This window comes from Choloepus didactylus, chromosome 7 (assembly GCF_015220235.1).
Source record: "Choloepus didactylus isolate mChoDid1 chromosome 7, mChoDid1.pri, whole genome shotgun sequence".
Classification (NCBI taxonomy): domain Eukaryota; kingdom Metazoa; phylum Chordata; class Mammalia; order Pilosa; family Megalonychidae; genus Choloepus; species Choloepus didactylus.
Genome location: NC_051313.1, coordinates 95,014,358 through 95,035,741, shown reverse-complemented (window position 1 = coordinate 95,035,741; position 21,384 = coordinate 95,014,358). Strand labels below are relative to the sequence as shown.

At 34.8% G+C, this 21,384-nt stretch overlaps 1 protein-coding gene across 2 annotated transcripts in view; it reads right to left on the bottom strand.

Annotated features, from left to right (window-relative positions):
• The window catches only part of COL21A1 (collagen type XXI alpha 1 chain), a 211,668-nt gene that overhangs the window by 115,965 nt on the left and 74,319 nt on the right, over positions 1 to 21,384 (bottom strand). For both annotated transcript variants that reach the window (XM_037844101.1, XM_037844100.1), the window contains exons 2-6: positions 17,222 to 17,339; positions 12,507 to 13,058; positions 3,540 to 3,708; positions 3,238 to 3,454; positions 687 to 860 (exon numbers count right to left, since the gene is read on the bottom strand). In XM_037844101.1, the coding sequence (XP_037700029.1) occupies positions 687 to 860; positions 3,238 to 3,454; positions 3,540 to 3,708; positions 12,507 to 13,058; positions 17,222 to 17,306 (1,197 nt within the window). In that variant the 5' untranslated portion in view covers positions 17,307 to 17,339. The remainder of the gene's footprint in view (positions 1 to 686; positions 861 to 3,237; positions 3,455 to 3,539; positions 3,709 to 12,506; positions 13,059 to 17,221; positions 17,340 to 21,384) is intronic.

The following is a 21,384-nucleotide window of genomic DNA, read 5'->3' as shown; positions in this document are numbered from 1 at the left end:
TTTAGTACAGTTTGACATTTGGCATTAATGTATGGTGACCACATGTGTAATCACACTTTTGAATATGAAAATTTTTGCCTTAATAGAAATACAGTGGGGGGAAGACACCTTTTAAAGAAAGGATTTTTCTAGAAATGGCTGTCTTTTACATACACACTTATCAACCCACAGATAGGCTCTCACTGAACGTTATTCCAGTTTAAAAAGTTATCAAAACAAGTCAAAACAATTTTTTTAGATAGGAGCTAAACATACCACAATTGCTTTAATTTTAAGTAACCGTTTTTATCATGAAGAGCCATAAAATACATTACCTAATTTTACCCTCACAGCTACATATAAATTTTTATAACCCACACTTAACAGGTCTAACCATATTCTATTTTCCAAATTCAATATTTAATCTGTATCTTCTGGGAAATATGAAATTGATGTTTCACAGGAATGTAGAATACTATCATGAACAGATACATTTTTCTAAGTATTTTTATAAAATAGATTAAGTCTAATTTTACATTTTCATGCACAAACACAAAATTTCCCTAATGAACTGACCACATTTTGATTAAGTATCTTAGAAGAATTCATAATTAAGTTGAATACAGCTAAATGTGATCAATATTACTACAAAGGACAGCAAAAGGCTCACTTTATACAACGCAAAAACCAAATCAATATCTACCCACCTGAACAGTTTCCTCTTTCCCAGAGTATTTTCCAATTTGGGTTTGCCCACTGATGAAGATCCCTAAAACTGGATGTAAGGTCTTGTTTTCGATTTGTTGATCATCAATATGCAGAGTTACATCTCTCTCTGTTACTAAGAGACGGATTTGATGCCAGCCTTCATCAAATAATGTCTATAGCAAGAAAGTTGGAAAGATTCATAAATAAAATTTCTAACATTTTTTTTTTAATTTTCTTGTTCCCACTCCCTTGCAGCCAACCATTGCTGGGAAAATCCACATCACACAGATGGCTGCATTATCTATGTATTCACCCAGACCCAAGCTGGGCCTCAAATACTATACAACAATTTTTTTATTAATCTATAGCTGAGTCCATATTACACATCCCAAAGCAGTTGTGTCAAACAATTTACTGAAACAACTCCCTCAAGTTCATAAATGGGCTCCTAGTCTCCAAATCCAAGTGGCTTCTCTAATTCCTCATCCTGTTTATTTGATTGCAACTTTGGACTCCACAGCTAGTCCATCCTCCTTGATATTCTTCACTCAACTTGCATGATTCAAACCATCTTCTCATTCAAATGTCCCTCTTCTCTACTTGTTCCTTCTCTATCTCTTTGGGGACTTCTCTTCCTCAACCCACCCTTTAAAAGAGGGCATTCCTCACAGATCTGTTCTTGACCATCTGCTCATCCTCCTCCTTTGACAATCTCATCCATCCTATAGGTCAGTTATCACTTCTATTTAATAACTTCCATTTCTACATCAATAGCCTGGACCTCTCTCCTACACAAGGGACCTGTAATTCTGGTACTGGCTAGACCATCTTTGTCAGGATGTCTCACAATCAGCCTGACAGAGTGTGCAACAAAATGAACTTAAATTATCCCCCCAAATGTCCTTCCTTTTCCCATTTCTAGATAATAGAATCTTCAGTTTCCAAAACAAAACAAATTTCTTTAGCTTCCTCCTTCCTTTTAGTTACAATAACTAACCAGATGCAAGGTTCTACCAAATATGTCTCTTAAACATGATTTACATTTACTTCTGTTTCTATTCTCACTGCAACCATAATTTAGGCTCATAGAAAACTTGCTTTATTTCAATAATTTTCAAACATTTCTCTATCTCTAACCTTTCCCTCTCCAACTCACCCTTCATAATTCCATTAGAATTAATCTCTTTCACTATGGTTTTGTCAGAGAAGATGCCCCATCTAATTAGTTTCTGTCTTCCTAGGACATACCGCAATTCTAGGATAGAGCTGAGAGTATTGTTTATGGTAGGAAAAAGGAAAGGAAAAATGGAAGAGAACTACTTTGACTGTAACACATCTATGATCAAGACCCTTTGATGGAAACACGTCACCCATTAAATAAAGTATAAACACCTTTTTATGGCTTCCCAGGCCTCCCACAAACTAGGCTCATACCATGACAGCTCTTTCTTCCATGAATCTTATACTCCAAACACAGGGGACACCAACTGTCATTCTCTAAGTTAAAAATCCTACATTTTTACTACACCCAGACTACTCAATACTGAACCTCTGGCAAGAGTAGTCTTTATCCCTCTCCATCAAATCCCATACATCCTTCAAGATCCAGTACAAAAACAATCTTATTTATGAATAACTCCCCATACATTTGTATTAGAATCCATTTTTCCCTCCACATTCAACTAATATTTTATACTTCTACTAGATACCAATTGTCTTGAATCTTCCCATCATAAATAAGCTCCTTGAAGACAAGCCTCATTCGTCATTCCTTACAGGATCTAGCACATTGTCTTTAGTGAAGGGGACAGAAACAAATATTTATTTAATATAATGTGCTTACCAAATGAAGAAATGGCATAAATGCCTAATTTTCATATACAGCAATGTTCATTTCCTAAATTACATACCTTTCAACTATTTTAATTACAATAAAGAGCAATATATAATTACTGTTATAACTGAATCTGTATTCTGACACATGATTGGAAAATACACTTTTATTTTTAGTTTAGCTATTTTTATTAAATTTATATTCATTTTTGGGAAAAAAAAATGCTCTCCCAATTAACATGATTTCTGCCTCCATTACCAACCTATAAAATCTTCTAACAAAGATGTCTTTATCTCAATATCTTGTAGTACATGGCATAGTAAAAGAGATTAACATTTACTTTGCAATCAAACAAATCTGAATTCAAGTCCTGATGTCACCTCTTATTAGCTATGTTACTTTGAGGGGGAACTTAACATCCTTGAATCTTGGTTTCTTTGTCTACAAAATGGGAGTAATAGCTTATTCATTGGGTGGTTATTATAATTAAATATGCTTGGCACACAGTACTAGGCACTCAAACGATGTTAGTTCCTCCCACTCCTTGTCCCCACATGGATTAAGAAACAATTAACCTTTCTTGTGCTTTTTGTAAAATAACATCAAAATATGAAATCAATATCTTTTCAGTCATGTTCAAATTGTTTGTCTCTTCCCCCAACACACACAAACCCAGTTTCCCCATGAATAGTATAATCAGACTCAGTCATCTTTACCTTAACTCGAGGGTCATCAAAGGTGACCACTTGCAAGCCATTAATTATGCTGGTGGTTGTAAATAATAAGGTTTTATTCACACCATTTAAGGTAACTGCTATTTGTGGTCTTCCATCAATGGTTAAAATTCTCCATAAATCCCACATTTTCTTGACCTTAAATCTCTGAGTGGAGACAAATACATATGACGGAGGAAGTCCTTCTGGGAAAACATTGCTAGAAAAACAACATACAAGATTAAAAAATTCTCAATGCATCCACAGACATAATAAAAAAAATTGTACCAACATATTACATTCACCTTGTGAATTCTGATAAGTCAACTTTTGATGTTATTTCATATCCTTTTATCTTTGTTGGTGAAAGCTGGATTCTTTTCTTAACCTTTTTCTTTACATTCAAGCCTAAAAGAATATCAAATCCCTTCTCATCACGAGCTGCCACTGGAATTCGTGTTGGACAGACAGATTCTATAAAGGAAAATCAAAAGCAGTAAGAGTTGGTTAATCATGGATTACTCCAGTAAGAAAACAAAAATAAAGGGAGAAATATTAGAGAATATAAGAATTACAGAATCCATATATGAATACATTTTCTGAGAAACCATGTAGAAGTATTTTAGGCATTTGGGAGGTCTCAATTCTTTTTTTTTTTTAAATCCTGTAAAAGGGGATAAATGTAAAACAAAAAATATAAAAGGAATATTTGTTAATGGGTTGTTTTTAGGGCAAAACTATGTTGAGGTTTGTACTATCACTGTCCTGAATATGAGGCAATCTGAAACCTGGAGGTGGGAAAGAGGATGTTGGAACAGGATAGGATTCAAGATAAATCCAGGCTTTGCTATTAACAAGCAATGTGACCTTGGATAACTTTCTTAAGTTTCCTAGGTCTAGGAAATTAACTGTAAGATTCCTTTCTTGTATTACAGCATTTGAGGGGTAAAAAATGTTTGCTTTTCTTGATATTCTTTCCAGTTCTAGACTTTATAATTCTATAGTTCAATTATCATCAGTTTTATCACTCTGGAAAAACTTAACTTTGGGCCTAATCTGTACATGTAAGTTCTGCAAATGGGCCTAACATTTATTATATTATATTGTATATTCTACTAATTATAGTTGTAAATTAGGCAAGAGCTTTTCCTTATGAAGAATCATTAAGATTTACATTATATAGTCATCTACATAAATTATAAAAATATGATATACTTTATAATTCCCTGGGAAACTAGTGTCTCAAATCACGCGGAGAATTTTACATGTATGAAATGCCATAAGCTTTTATACTGTAGAAATGTTGCAATGTTTTCAGATTCTCCCAAGGCCCTCACACATATACACATTGAGCATGACTGCTTATGTTTACAAAACAGTGAAAAGAATAAAGCAGGAACAAATACTCCACTAAATGTACTTTACATAAATACTCTCTTACATAACCATTAAGGAAAGGGAAAGGTATTTTATTTATAATACAATAAAAAGTAATGAGATGGATTTTATGAGCCCAACACAAATGGTCATAACCTGTAAATAGAGTATTGGATACAAAAGTCAAGGCTTTATATAAGTAAAAATAGATATGCTCCCAGGAAGGGAGGGGTATTTTCCTTGCACATCTTGAGATGTTTGGAATTGAAAGGGCCTAATAAATTACATCTCTTTCCCTGGTAAGCTTGGAGCTAATTCAGGGGAAGACACAGGAATCAGGCAAATGGAAGGCAGGGGTTAGAAGTGTCGGCCAGTGGGTTTTAGTGGGCCATAATTAACCAGCAACACAGGGCTGAGCCATCCACGCTCCCTGTCAGGAGCAGGACCTTCCTGCTAAGCTCAAGCCTGGACCAGAGAGGAGACCAAAGCTCATACGCTCCACAGACCTGCAAATGCAAAGAGAAGGAAGCAAAAGGAGCTTTGCCAAACATGCCCAACTACTTCTATCACACTCACTAATCAGAAAACTCACTTTTCCTTCCATGGTAGGAAGTGAGAGAAGGGTGGGGAAAGACCAGAAGAGTTGGTCCAGCTGAAATCCTACCACATGAAAACATGAGGAGCAGTTCCACAATAACACTGTATAATGTCATTTAAATCTACAAATAAATCAATGAAATTAAATCCTTATTGTTACTATGTTGCAGTATTGGGGGGGAATGTATTTAGAATATTCTGTGAAGCCCCCTTTCAAATACATTTGACTTAAAACTGCAAAAGAGAGTTCAGGTTAAAAGAAAGTGTGTTTAACATTACATCATAAGAATGTTCAGATTTGAATTGCTGTTTTGATTTGCTTTACAGAAAAGGAGTTATAAAATGTTAAGCAAAGAACTCAGACTTAGGATTAGATCTGAGCCTCTGTCTTAAATGCTCATGAACTTCTAGATTCTCAACTGTGAAATGTGAATAACGGTTTCCTTCACAGGAATTGTACAAGGATCAAATGGGGTGATGTACATGAAAGTGCTTTGAAACTACAAAGTGGCATGCAAATGCAGGGGATAAAGCAAGTATTGTGTTCATCCTTTTACTATAATAAAATCCTTTAGACTGTATTCTAATTCCCAAACTGTTACAGGAAACAGTGTTGTACAATCTGAAATCAGGAACACAAATTAATAGTCACAAGATAGCCATGTTTTTGTCACTCCCTAACACATCTCTTCAGACAGAAGTCTTTAAATAATTATATTCCCTGGAAGGAATAATTACTTTTTCCCCCAATTCACTCACCAATAAGATATAATTACATACAGGAAATGAAAATAAAAACACAGTTCAATGCTCAAATACAGTTTTTATGTTTGCATATTTCTAGCTGTGAGAAACAGGTAAAAGAAAGTTTCTATTTATAAAATGCCAGTTTGCTTATCAATCAACAATTTTTTGTACAAAGCTCCAAAAGAAACAGAGGTTAGTAATTAACTTCCTCCATTGTATAGGAAAAAAGTAAATATACGTGTAATTATAAACCAGACCCACAGAGTAGGGTGTGAACGGGAACACAGGCCAAATGGCAGGTAACACAAATTCCTAATCCCTTCCCAAATTCCTCTTAGTTTCTCAAGAGAAAGTCACAGGAATATGAATACAAAGAAAATCATACTCTTCTTCCTTGGAAGTTATAATTTTAAGTTCAGTAAAATGGAATGCTAAGATAGACTCAGTTGGGGTCTTGCTATAACACCAACAATAGGTAAATAGAACAATTTAGATAAACCAAATTAATTTAAAGGAGTGCAGTCAGGTTCAAGAGCAGAAAAAGCACAGAAGATGGTTTGCTAAACAGGCTGTGCAGTTATAATTTCATTTACTCCAATATGTTCATAGAATATGGAGCAGAAATGCTTCTGGAATGAGCACTCTGTTTATTTTAAACCCTGAGATCTAGCATATTTGCTTTTCTTTTAACTCTCGGGGTTTAGAGTATAAAGTAATTCTGTCTTAGGATCATAAGAAGCATTTTATTCAAAATCTGACATGGACAGGGACATAAGAACACCATCCATTAGTGACTCATAGAATTGGCAAGAACTGGCTATATCTGGAGTCAAGACAGGAATTAAATGTGTCCAGCTACACCTCTCTAGTTATAAGTTAACATCACAGGGGCACTGATGAACTCTTAAATACCAGAACATACCTAGTCTAAGTTTAGGAATGCCCAGGCAATTGCAATCCAATTCCACATGGCCGGATTGCATGCCACCCCTCTCTGGAAGCCACATCTTATATTGAGAATTAAAGGACTCTACCTGGAAGGTTCACAGTCAGAGACCAAAAGCAATTTCATTGATCCAGACATGATAGTCCAACAAAACACAGTTGTCTATGGTGCCTTTGATGTAGCTAAGATCAGCAGGTCAATTTTCTCAAACTCTCCTGGCTGGAATTTGGTTTTAAGGACAAGGCAAATGTCAACATACGTGCCATTGATACAAACCCCTCAATGATGCTAAGCCACACTTTAATACATCTTCTCTCCTACAGATCCACTATATCATCATGTACTATAACATCATATACAAATTCCTCAGAAAGGAGTCATAGTCACCATTGTTTCAATTTTATGGAAAGTATGGGTCTAAGATTGTGTTGATTAGACACTGTCACACCACATTGGAAATACAAGAAAATAACAATTGTAAAACCAAAATAAATTGTCCAAATAAAGATACTCTTACCAATGATCAGGTCAATAATAATGAAGGCAGCCCCAACTTCACACATTTTTTTTCTCATTACAAATGGAATAATCTCATCCTCCTTTATGAGCAAGTATAATCATACTGCCCTGAAACCTAAGTTGACTTGGAACCAACGGTATTTCATCTAAAGATTTCTGCCAGATGCATGGCTGGCAGACAATGAAGCACAGTAAGCACAGAGTTTTATAACATTCCTTTCAGTGTTAAGTCAATGGGAACTTTGTCTCCTTAGAAAATAAAGCAACAGGCTCCAACTTGTCTTTAGTACAACTTGTGCACAAACCAGAAAAGTCAAAATCATTTGCACTAATAAGTAGCCTCATTGATCAAAGATTGTTTTACTTTTTGATAAAAAGAATAAATATAAGCAATGGAAACCCATTTTTAAGTAAAAAAATATTTAAGGAAAAAAATATTTGAAAGTCTTACAGAATAACAAAACTAACTTGTCTGGGTCTTGCCATTTAGATGACATCAGACTTTTAAAAGCATTATTATATGGTGAAATTTTGTACAGTTCCAGTTTCCTCCTTTTGAATACTGTCCATGGGGAAAAAGTAATATGTTTTGCATTTTCTTTACACATACCCAGAAAATAGTATATGTCAAATCCCTTTAACTCGTTCTTTATTTCTTTCCTTTTCATTTTTAACTTGCATAGGCATAATTCTCATCAGATATCATAGTTGTATGTCATTTTAACACTCATTCTATTGTTTGGGCCTTAGTTAATAGATGTGGATTTTTTTTTTTTAATTTGGACACCCAGTTATCATGGTTACCATGACCCCATACTTCCATAGCAACTGATACTAATGTCCCTAAAATGGGTTTTCTATTCCCAAGATTGTATCTAGTTACTTAGTCCAAGTTCCCACTGCAAGAAAGTGATGTTGACAAAGTCAGTGGTGCTAACTCCAAAACCTGGGCTAGGCCACCAGATAACCATATGGCTTCAGATTTATAGAAAAAAAACAATCAGCAAACAGTGCCTTACTTTAAAGAAACATTTTAAGAACTTTTTATTTCATTGGGTAATTGTGTGCTTTGCTCTAGTAAATATTGCAAAAAAAAAAATTCCAAAATATTTGTACTAATTTTCACTCCTATTAGCATATCTACTGACTCTTAAAAAGGATGGAGTTATAGGAATAAAATAATTAGGTGATAGCTATTATACTTAATATTTCAGAGAGAGAGAGGGAAAGACAGAAGAGAGGAGAGTGGGCTATTCACACAAGTTTTAAACAATTTATAAACATTCCTCATGTAAATTATTCTGAATGTTTTCTTGTTTATTCCTTCCCTAGAAGTAATTAACTGACACAGCCACATCCAGATCCAATTATAAACACTGACAGCAAGGTCTGTATGCTCTAATGTATATTTTTAAAATCATGCCATAGTTGTTCTATTTTTTCCAAATGAATACCAAAACATTGCTTTTTATACAAACATATTGTCTTTCATTATTTGAAACCATAGCTCTATCCTCTCTAATTAATTAAATGGAAAATTTCTATTTTGGACACATTGCAAGTCCCTGACAATGTAACTTACCTAAAATTCAGATTAGGTTCAAATTATTTTAATCAAGAAATAGAACATAGGAGATTCCCTGAAGATTTTATGAGGTTTGATGAAACATTTTCCCCAATCCTACTGTCTCCATTTCTTCCCCTCCCACCTCTAATCCCCTTCCCTATCTCTGTCATTGGTAATTTCTGCATATGTAACCCAGCAGTGGAGGGGCAGAGTGGAGTGGGACAAGACTTATGTGAGGGCAGAGAAATCAATCATCTTTGTGCTCACTAGAACACTCTCCACCACCTAAAAAAGCTTCCTGGTCATCCTGGCAATGGCCCCTATTTATACACCCGTATCTACTGAAATGCTTGTTGAACTGAGTATGGTTGTGTGATACAAAAAGCCATTTTTCTCAGGCATCATAAGGCTCGAATTAGGTTATCAAATTATCCAGCCATCTCTAAGCAAAGAGTAGTACAAAGAACAAGTAACTTTTGATGGGGGGATGGGGATGTCAGAAGTGGACCATGAAGAGCCCTGAAAGGAAGAAAAGTCCCAAAGCAGAGAAGAAAGACACCAAAGGCCCAGCAAGCATGCAGGTAGGCTCACGTTCTCACATGTTCTCTCAATCTCTCTGTCTCCCCACCCTCCAACCTCCCTCTCTCTCTCCTCCCCTCTTTCCCCCATCCCTCCCTCCCTCTCATTCTCTCTCATTTGCTATGAGAAAGTAGGATGGAATTTTATCATTGCAAAAGCAAAAATTTACTTACTTTGCTGCAAAACAGTTGACTTCAAATCTGAAAATTATTACCAAGTCAGCAACGTACTAAACCTATACATCACTTTCATCTGTTTTGGAGCTTTTAAAATGCAAAGATTATCAGGTATGCAAGAATTATAAAAAGAATAATTTGGATATGCTTTTGGCACATAATATAGAAAATTACCCATTACCCCATTTTAGAAAACTTTAAGAGCTACTATAACATCTTCTGGCTTCAGCCTTCTTGCTTTTCAGAATGGGAATCTGAAGCTCAAAGAAGCTAGCAAGTCCAGGATCAAACAGCTAACTGGAGGCAGGGCCAGGCCTGGCCCACAGATCTCTGGCCCCACTTTGGCAAGATTACACCTTGTACTATTAAGAAATACATAAATGCATAAATTTCCTGCATCATCAAAAGTCAGGATGGTGGAAAATGGAATAGTAAGAACACTCAGGCATTTTTCTAGTCTGCTCTCCAACTGCCTGCACCTGTGCACCGGTGAGTTCAACACACATCCAGCAATTCCAGCCACAGGCTGATGGAAGCCCGTGAAGATACCTAAGGAAGGTATTTTCTAGGGCACAAATGAACAAGAGGAAACTATTTCCTCCCTCCTTTTTTTGTTCTACCAAGCCCATGCCTGCTTTACTGAAAAAGGAATTAAAAAAAACAAGAAAGACTCTCAGACAGATATTAGAAAATGGTAATCCTCGATGCTAAACACCTCAAGTAGAAGTTAATAGTTTGTACAACAATGACAAAAATGTGAACTGGTGAAAAGATTCAGGATTGGAGGCTGTTGCTGTATTTCAGTTTAAGTGCAAAGAAACCCATATATTCCATAAGCACAATTTCAAAAGACGGTTATTGTGCAGTATTTATGTGAACTGAATAGGCACAGACATTACTACATCTTCTTTTCAGTGAGGGTGAAGAAATATTTAGCAAGAGTTTGAATTTTTTTTTTTTACAGATTGTATATTTTAGGTGAATGCATTTTTTTTATCCCATTAAGCACAGCTACTCTTTCATGTGTAACTGAAGCTTTTTTAAACAGAGTATTCATTCATCAAAATATACAGCCACAGGAAAGATCTCTGATTTAAATGCTAAACAGACATATTTAATCATTGAAACTCATATTTTAAGATAAAAATAAATGGCAAATGAAATTTCACAATGAAAATTCAATTTTAATCATGAAATAAATCTGACTTCAAAATCAAAGAATTCTAACTAACATGAACTGATATAACAACATATTAAAAATATATATTCCTCTGGCTAGATCAGGATGACAAAAATTAGCAGAGCCTCTGTGTTAGTGGAGCCATAAAAAGGATAACTGTAATGAACATTTGGGCTTGTTATAGTATCTTTTTAAAGGTTTGATTAAAGAAGAGTCTTAATTTTTTAGACTTTCTTAAATTAAATTTTTTTTTAACTTTAAAAGTATTTTTCTCCAGCATTTTCCTCCAAACAAATATGAAGAAAATAGAGGAATTAATGACATAATTTGCTTCTCAATCCATGAACATAAAAGAATTTCCCCACCAAATGTGAACCAACCCACTTTTGGCACTGTTGTAGATTAAACTGGGAGAAAAGAATCTTCTCATTATATAAAATATTTATTTTTTTTAAATATGGTATATTAAATGCCATAATATTAACAATAAAAGATATGAACTAATTACTCTCCCCTCAAAATAATCTGAACATGAACATGTCTACACTCTAACGGGATTACTGTTTACAAGAAAAATGGAACGTTCCCTTAACACAGAGTTATCAAGAACATGAAGTTAAATGTGAAGGAATGATATAAACATAATTAATAGTCTGTTAAGTGCTATATTTTCCAATGTTCTCTCACTGCTGGAGGGAGTCCAAGCCTTTTCTAAGTGAAATTCTTAGCATTTTTCCATAGCTTTAAAAATGCTGGTAATCTGACCCTTCAAAGTATTTTTCTAAAGAAATAATGAGAGATTTCTATTCAGAATTATGTATAAGGATATTCGCTATTGTTTTTATCAGCAAAACTTAGAAATGAAATAAATGTATAAAAAGGGGGATTATCAAATAAATTATTGTATGTTTCAATGAAGGACTAGTATACAAGCATTAAAAATGATATTTTCAAAGAATATTTGAGGACAACATAGGAGACTGTTGACTATTATGTGATGATGTGACATAATTATAATGTCTTTTTTATTGTATTATCTTCATTCAAAGTTATGTATATGGATATTCACTGTTGTTATTTATATTCACAAAATGTAGAATTGAACTCAGCATGCAAAAACTAGGAATTATTGAGTTATATGTTCCAAAGACTGATTAGAATGATAATTTTATACCGTAGTAGAGTATACAATACAAAAATAAGAGTATGAAATTATATATGCAATATAACCCTGATTTAGGCAGTTAGATAAACTCACTGAATAAAAGACATACCAAAGAAAAAGACTTGAATTAAAAACAATGGTCTATTAACAAGGATGATATGATTATGTGTGTTTTGTACACATATTTTATTCTTTACACATCTCTTTTTATTCCTATCATCTCTACTTTTATAAGAAAGTAATTGTTTATAAAAACAAATTTAACTAGAATAAATATAACACAAACTTGTGTCCACCTAAATTCTAATATTAAAAATAATTTGACATTAAATATAACCATCTGCACCAACGTAAATGAACAGATACCAAATGTAAAAAAGTGCAATTGTTAACTGTTTCAAAATTACATTAAGACTTACCTTCACAAAGTTTCTGCTTCATCACCTCCCTTATTTTGGATATTGCAATGTAGTCTTCCACATAAAACACATAAGTAGAAGAAGGTTTGTTGGCAATAGCTCTTAGTTCTGCATCTTCTGTTTCTGAACCAACTCCAATGGCAAATAAGGTTATTTTACTGTCTCTTGCTGCTTCTGCTGCATCCTTGACTTCATCCTGGGATTTACCATCCGTAAGCACCACTGCTATCTTAGTCAGAAATCGTGAGGACTTGGCAAAAAGGTAATCAAGTGCAAACTGGATGGCCTTTCCAGTCTTTGTGTTTCCTCCTAAGTATTGTATGGATTCCATTGCTGACATCAAATTTTCTCCTATCTCATGGCTTCCAAGAGGAATCTCGAGTACGGGGTAGTCACTATATTGAACCACTCCAACCTGAATGAACTTTGGCCCTATGTCAAAATTTTGGGTTATATTGACAAGCCACTTTTTCACTATTTCAAAGTTTTCTGGGCCAACACTATAAGAGCCATCTAAGATGAAAACTAAATCTGTCGGAGCAGTACGACAACCTAAGTGAAAAAGAAAAGCAGCAGAGCACATTTATTATATAAAAAAGCAAAAATTGGGAGGTTTTACATGCATTGTTTATGTTGTCTGTGAAATGTGTTTAGTGTAATGCTAACCAGAAATAAGCAGAAAAATATAAACCAATGAAAAAGGGGAAATAAAACAAATTTTCTGCCAACTTCAGGACCCAACTAGCCAATAAAATTCAATACTCTTTGATATAGCTGATAAAAGTTAAATAAACAAGATCACCAAAGCTTTCATTTTTGCACTACACTCAGAATGAGTTTCTGAAGATCTGATCTCTCATCTTCAGGCTTAGTAATTCAGTCAAGACAGCTCGCACCAGACGGATTTGTGTTCAAGGGTATAAAGCTATTTCTTTCTACAAAGAAATAAAATAATTTTGTTCATACCAGGAAACACACAAAGGGGACACACTATAGAGTTCTATTGAGAGATGGCCTACCTTTGGTTTGAATTATGCCTGGACAAGTTAAAGGCAGTTGTAGAAAGAAGAGAAAGTTTCCTTAACCCCTTTTTCTTATTACCTACATATATTATGCATATGTCAGCATGCATCTAACCTTATTTCATCCTTCAATTTATATATTTTGAGCACCTACTTTGTGCCTGGCATCATGCTAAGTACTGGGTTTAAAGATGCTATGCAGACAACCAGCTTGTTAGGAAAAGTACTAAGTACCATGAGAACACTTAGGAGGGGATATGCAGACTAACTGTGGAAGGTCAGGGAAGGTTTTGTGGGGAAGTTGACAAGTGATTTGAGAACTGAAAGAAGAATTTTAGCTAGGTGAATAGGAAGTCATTACAATGAGAAAGAACAGCAAGTGTGAGGGACGTGCAACAAAAACAGGCTGAGAAAGTGAAGATAATGTAAGAAACTGACTGTTTATCTTGGGATACAATATATATTAAGGAAGTTAGGGATGCACTACTTAATAAATCAAGCCCTTGACTTGAGGCTAGCTTTTGTGAAATTTAGGGTTGCAAATAAGAGGCTGAGCCCTCCTATAATTATGCCTAAGAGGCACTTCCAGGGAACCTCTTTTGTTCCTCAGATGTGGCCTTTCTCTCTCTAAGCCCGACTCGGCAAATAAATTCATTAACCAGCCCCTCAACAAGGGACATGACTTCCAGGGGAATAAATCTCCCTAGTGATGTGAGACATGATTCCCAGGAATGAGCCTGGCCCTGGCAGCAAGAGATTGAAAATGCCTACTTGACCAAAAGGGGGAAAAAACAAAGGTAACAAACTGAGGTCACAGTGGCTGAGAGATCCCAAATAGAGTCAAGAGGCTATCCTGGAGGTTTCTCTTATGTGAGTTCCAGCTAGTCATCCAAATGGCCACAGTATGCCATGCCCTAACCAAAAGTAGTACCCAAATACCTAGGTCCCTACCTGAGATTCTATAAAAGATTCACTCACTAAGTTTTATCTTTCAGAAACTTAAATCCACCAGAGTGTTCCTATACTGACAAGTCCTAAAACCCAGAGACAACAGCCTCTTTAAGATCAACTATCAGATGTGGCCCCCTTCCCCATACTGTTGACAGCCCCTTTCAATATAAAAAAGTTAGAGTACTCACTGCCTAGGTACCCCTAAAGATGGAGAAAGAGATTAAGTGAGAGGAAGGGGTAGCAACAAACAACACAAGATTTAACAAAGGTCTATGAATACTGAGACTTTACATAAATAAATGTATATTTTTGGATGCTGGGGAGCTGGAATGGCTGGAAGGAGGTAAATGACATGGTGGAACTGTAGCCTATAGCATCCTTTGGGATTTGCTCTATAGTTGCTCATTGAATTGTGCCTTGCAGGTCTTCACTTTTCTGTATATACCCTATATTGCATAATAAGGAAATAACTGAAACTGTGGAATGTAACCCATAACAATTTTTGAAATTACCTGTATAACTGCTTATTGAGCTGTACATCGAGAGATGACACCTTTCTGTATGTATGGTATATTCTACAATAATGGAAATGGCTGAAGTTGTGGAACTGTGACCCATGACATTCTTTGAAATTTGCTAACTACTTGTTATATCGTACTTTGAAAGTTATCACTGTTATGTATATATGTTAAAGTTCACAATAAAAAAAAAAAAAAAACAGGCTGAGAACTGGTTTGTTTGGGTAATTCCAATAGTTTGGAGTGGCCATGATTGTGCAAAGGAAGGAAGCACCGTACTTGCCTTCTTGTAACTTCTGCACTCAAAGAAGCAAAAACAGCTAGTGTTTGTGAACTCTATGATAAAGAGGTAATTTTATATTAATACTTTGTTTTACATTTAGTATAACAGTGAAAATCACATCTCCCTAGAGATGATGAGTTGGAAGGGGATGAAACAAAGACTCTGGGTAATATGACAGCAAAATTTTAAGTCTTATGTTTTTACTCATATTAATAGTCTCCCTTGAGCACTGATCAGATGCTTAATTTAGAATTAATAAGAGTGATTTATTTTCTGTATATACGTTTATTTCCTTTATATATTTGTAAAATAGATATCATAACTGCAAGGGATGGAACCAGAGAAAAATCTGTTTACTGACAATTACTATTTTGTATCTTCTTAGGAGTAAACTGATCTCTTTCATCTTCTCTCCTTTCCTTTTACGTATCTACTTTCCTTGTAGATGTCTACTTACACATCTGGGATGACAAAGTTCCCATGGAAAGGCCCCAATTTTGCAATTATCCCAACTCAGCCATTACAGCCACCAGCAGAAATAAACACTATTGTGAGGAGAATATGTCTAACAGCTAAGAAGTTTAAAAATAAAGGATTGCCCAAACACAGATTTGTCTCAACAATTTACCTATGATCATGACATAACTCTTAAAGTGGTAGTATACTACAGGAGGGTCTAGAGAACACAATTACAACAGCCTCCACCATTGTGACCACAGCCAGAGTTCAGGGCAGGGGTGGCAGAAGCGGAATTCTGCCCAGAGGCAAATTCACTACCCAAGGGAATACGCTTCTGTTATTTTTGGAAGCTGAGTGGGATTACAGGTTTATGTTTCTCTTGGGGTTTTGTGGAAGACACGAACAGGATAGGAAAGCATTGTTTGTAAGGCTCTTCAAGGTTAGCCCCTCTCAAATAGGATATGATTCATTGTGTCTGGACCTGCTGGTGTTTGCCATCCGATTGAATGCTTATAAACTCTTACAGGGTTATTCTTGGCCTTTCTACTGCTCTCCCTGTCTCAGAGCCACAGAGCATACATTTCATAACAGCAAGGTTAGCCAAGAACATGGGTACAAAAGCAAGTATTCCCATTTACAAACCCCAGACAAAATACTCCACCAGGGGCCTCCTCCTCAGAGAGATGAATAGTGTCATAGAAAAGAAAGGGATTGAGGATCAAAAAGCATACTTTGAATACTAAGTTACAGCTCTAACCAACTGTGTGACACTAAGCAAGTTCCTTAAATTTTGTGAATCTTTACCCACTCCAAAAGAAAAAAAATCCACTTTATAGTCTGCTTGAGTAGAATAATGATAAAAATGCTATACAAACATTAAATATTATGATTTTAATAACCTTAAGCAAAGTTGTCCAACTATCTGATGTATCTATATTATAGAAACCACAGTTAATTTGTAGTATGGTGCTTACATTTATGAGTTTCAATATATGAATATAAGCGAACTTATTTTTTAAAAAGTGTATCTTTAAATGATGGCCTAGGAAGCAGAACTACAATTAATACAGCCTCCCATCTCTGGTGCAGGCTTTTCTGAAGGCAATCAAAATAACAGTCATGATTTACTGAGATGTCACTGTGCTAAGCATATATATGCATTATCTCATGAAGTCCTGATAATCAGCCTATGAGAAATATACTTCCTTTATCTCCATATTATAAGTACAAAGTCATGCAGCTTGTAAATGGCTGAATTAGTACTTGATACCTAACTGTTTATTCCAAAGACTGATGGGTTAATAGAATAAACTATTCTTTTCCTCTCAATCAATGCATAATACAGCAATTCATTTATTTAAGGCAATTACAGCATCAAAAATGATAAGAATAAAACCCTTAAAAACACTGCCTGAATTCCCCAATTTTATTCCTAGCATGAATTTACTGATAGCAAAGATATACAATGCTGATAGTTCTTACTTGATCTTATTTCTCCATCTTCAGCTAATACAGAATTCTGAAGAAGGGCCAAAACTGTCCAAAGAGAAATAATATGGTGAGCCATGTTTCTGTTTCTAATATTTTAGTTTTAGGTATCCTAAAAAGAAAAAAGAAAAAAAGGGGAAGTTAAATATATTGGACAAATAGAGACAAAAGCCTAATCATTATAAATTTAAGTTACAAATTTTTTATAAAATTATAAATATTTATAATTATAAAATCATTATAAATTCAAAATTATAATACTCAGTTGGAATATAGTTAATTTTGTGATTATCCTTAGAATTAATTTAAATTCATCTAAGAGAGCCAAATTTTGGATATAGTAATGCAAGAGGACAATGAGGAGGAGCTGTGGAAGACCACAAGTCTTTTATTTCATAAGTACCTTGGAGAAGTATACACTTTCTTTGAAACTTTGGACTTTGCTCAAAATATTTACTAGAATTTCTCCTTTTGGCATGGGCTGTAGACTCTTATCACATTCTTTTAAATATTTCAATGGTAGCAAACATTCCTCTGTTAAATATGGATTTGTATTTAAGAACACTCGAAGGATATCTGATGAAAAATGTTTCGCAGAAAGAGCTGAATGACGGGATTTAATTTAAATAAGGAAGTGTGATTATAAAGCATTAAGACCTATTTTATGCCATTTATAAACAGTCAGCTATATGACTTTAATATGTCTTCTAAAATCAGTCCAAGGACTTCCCTTCTGGTTAGAACGTGGAAAGTTACAGGAAACTATCACTCTCAACAATGAGAACTTGCCAGATATACTACTACAGAACCACAGTCTTTTAAAACCCAGAAGAAAGCAGAGGATTTAAAGAAACCTAAATGAACAAAATCCCAGAATTTATGACCCTTTCCTAAGAGACAAGAGAGCTACTGCTGCTTTCATCCCTGATGGGAGGGAAATCTGCTCAGGAGGAGAAGGAAGAACTTGATAGCCTGGGAGAAATCAGTCAAAACTGATATGACACATTAAAATCCTGAGAAGCCCTGGCCACAGAGCAGCTATGCCCCAATCCAGCAACTCTCCTCACAAGGCTTAACTGAGCCCACGGACTAGACAAGTAGTACACAGAATGCGAAAGCAGGGCAGAACGACCTAGAGAGATTCCCTCTCTTCCTTCCCCATCCAGTATCTAGGGACTTCCTCAAATACAAAGCAGTGGCTTGCTGAAGGCTCCAGGAGTAGCAACAGAGCTGATGGAAATTCCTCTAAGGCACTCCAGTCCTTCACAACTATGGAGAGAGATATCTCAAAAATCAGACAGCCACAGGAAAGACTGGAGAGAAAATAGAACTCCCTAGAAATCCAAAAAGCTGGAAACCAGATTGACAAGCTTAAAGTGATTTCCCAACATAAAGCAACAAAACTTGAGTTATGATCAGGAAAGAAACATTCAATGGAAACAATCCAGAGATGACCTAGAAGTCAGAAGTACCAAATAGGATTTGTAAGATGGCTATAATAAATATGTTAAAGGATCTAGATAAACAACATGTACAAAAATATGGGAAATTTCAGAAGAGAAATGGGAACTATAAAACCTGAAATGCTCATAATGAAAACACAAATCAGCAAAGAATTCATGTATTGGGCTTACATGTATACATCAAAGGAAAAGATCATTAAACTTGAAGGCAAGTCAACAGACTTCATACAAAATGAAACCCAAAGGGGGAAAAACAGTGAAAAAAGGAACAGCATCTGTAATCTATGAGGCAGTATCAAATGATCTTGATGTAGCATATGAGTAATTAGACTTTCAGAAGGGAAGGAGAGAAAGAGATTGAGGCAGAGAAATATTTGAAAAGACAATGGCTGAGAATTTTCCAAATTGACAAAAGCCATTAATTCTCAGATCAAAGAAGTTCAATGGGCCCTAAGCAAAATAAACACAAAAGAAACCAGATAGAAAATCTATAGCTAACATCATATTGAATGAGGAAAGACTAAGTGCTTTCTCCCCAAATCAGTAAGAAATTAAAGATATAGTCTCACATCACTTCTATTAAAAAATGTACATGGAGTCCTAGCCAGAGCAATAAGTCAAGAGTGAGAAATAAAATAAAAACTATAAAGAAAGAAGAAAATTGTCATTATTTACAGACAACACAATTACATAATGGAAATTCCTTTGAATTCTACCAAAACATTAATAGAATAGATGGATTTGACAAGGTCACAGAATATGAGGTTAATTTTTTTAAGTATTTCTATATACTAGCAAGAAAATGGGGGGGGCACTTAAATATCATTTATAATAACATAAAATGCATCATAAACCTAGGAATAAAATTAATGAACAATGTCTGAGACCTCTATATTGTTCATAGAAGTTAAAGAAAACCAAATAAATGGAGAGATCCATATGAGTGGATTAAAAGATTTATTATTATAAATAGGACCATCCTCTCCAAATTGATATATAGATTTAACACAACCTCAAAGTCTTAGCAGATTTTTTTAATAAATTGAATTTATAAAAATTTATATAAAAATACAACTGATTATGATTTAGAAGAACATTCTTGAATAAGAACAATCCTGAATTAGAACAATCTTGCATTAGAACAACCTTGATTAAGAATAACTAAGTTGAAGAACTTACACTATTTGACTCTAAGACTTACTATAAAACTACAGTAATAAAAAAAAGTGGGGTGTTGGTATAGGGATAGACATGTAGAATGGAACACAGAGTCCAAAAACAGGCCTGCATTGGCATGCTCAATTGATTTTTGATGAAGGTGTCAAGTATTTCAATGAGAAAGAAAAGTCTTTTCAATAAATGGTGCTAGATCAACCAGATAAACACACAGAATAAAATGAACATTGACCCCTACCTCACTCCATACACAATTATTAGATGGAGTCTTGATCTAAATGTGAAAGCTAAAACTATAAGCCTTCTAGAAGAAAACATAAGGGGATATCTTCACAACCTTGGGATAGGTAAATATTTCTTAGAACACAAAAGCCACTAGCAATAAAAGAAAAAAGATAAATTGGATTTCATCAAAATTAAACATCTCTGTTTAAGAAAATAAACAGGCAAGCCAGCATTCAGAATAAATGCATCTGACAAACTGTATCCAGAATACACATAAATACATACATGTATATCTTACAAATCAACAGTAAAAAGAAAAAGAAACCCAATTTCAAAAAATGGAGCAAAATTCTTGGACACGTTACAAAAGAAGATATAAAAATGGCCAACAAGCTCACAAAATCATACTTATCATCATCAGTCATCTGGGAAATGTATATTAAAACCACCATAAGATTTCATTCCACAACCACTAAAATGGCTAAATTAAAAGATGACAACATCAAATGTTACAAGGATATAGAGAAATTGGAACTCTTATACATTGTTGGTGGGATATCCACTTTAGAGAACTACTAGAGACAATTTCTCATAAAGTTAAATTATGACCCAGCAATTCTTCTGCTAAGACACAGCCTACATTAATGAAAACACGTGCCCACAAAAAAGAGTTTTGCAATCTTCATAGTAGCTATATTCATAATAGTCCCAAACTGAAAACAATCCAATGCTACCAACAGGAGAATGGATAAACAAATTTTATGATATATTCACCTAATGGAATACTACTCAGTAACAAAAAAGAATGAATTATTGTTAGGCCCAGCAACCTGAATAAATCTCAAATACCTTATATTAATGAAAGAAGCCTAACACCGAAGAATTCATATTGCATGATTCTAGTTTTATGAATTCCCAAAAGAGGAAAAACTAATTGACAGTGTTAGAAATTAGGAAGGGTTTGCCTTTGATGGGAGAAGTTGGCTGGAAAGTGGCAAAAATAAATTGCTAGGTGATGGAAATATCCTACATGTGCAGGATCAGTATTCAGTTATATAAATTTGTCAAAGGTCATTGAACTGAGTGTGTGAGCTCTGTATAATTAATTGTACATAAATTGTACAATGAAAAACAACCAGACTCCTGGTAGGAGAGGCAGGGCAAACTTCTCCTCTATGAAAAAAACTTGATAAAGGGCACAAAGAGCCCCAGAACAGCAGTTCCAGGGTGCAACCAACTGGACTGGGACCTTTACAACACATAGCGGGGACTTGGATGGAGAGGCAGAGTGAC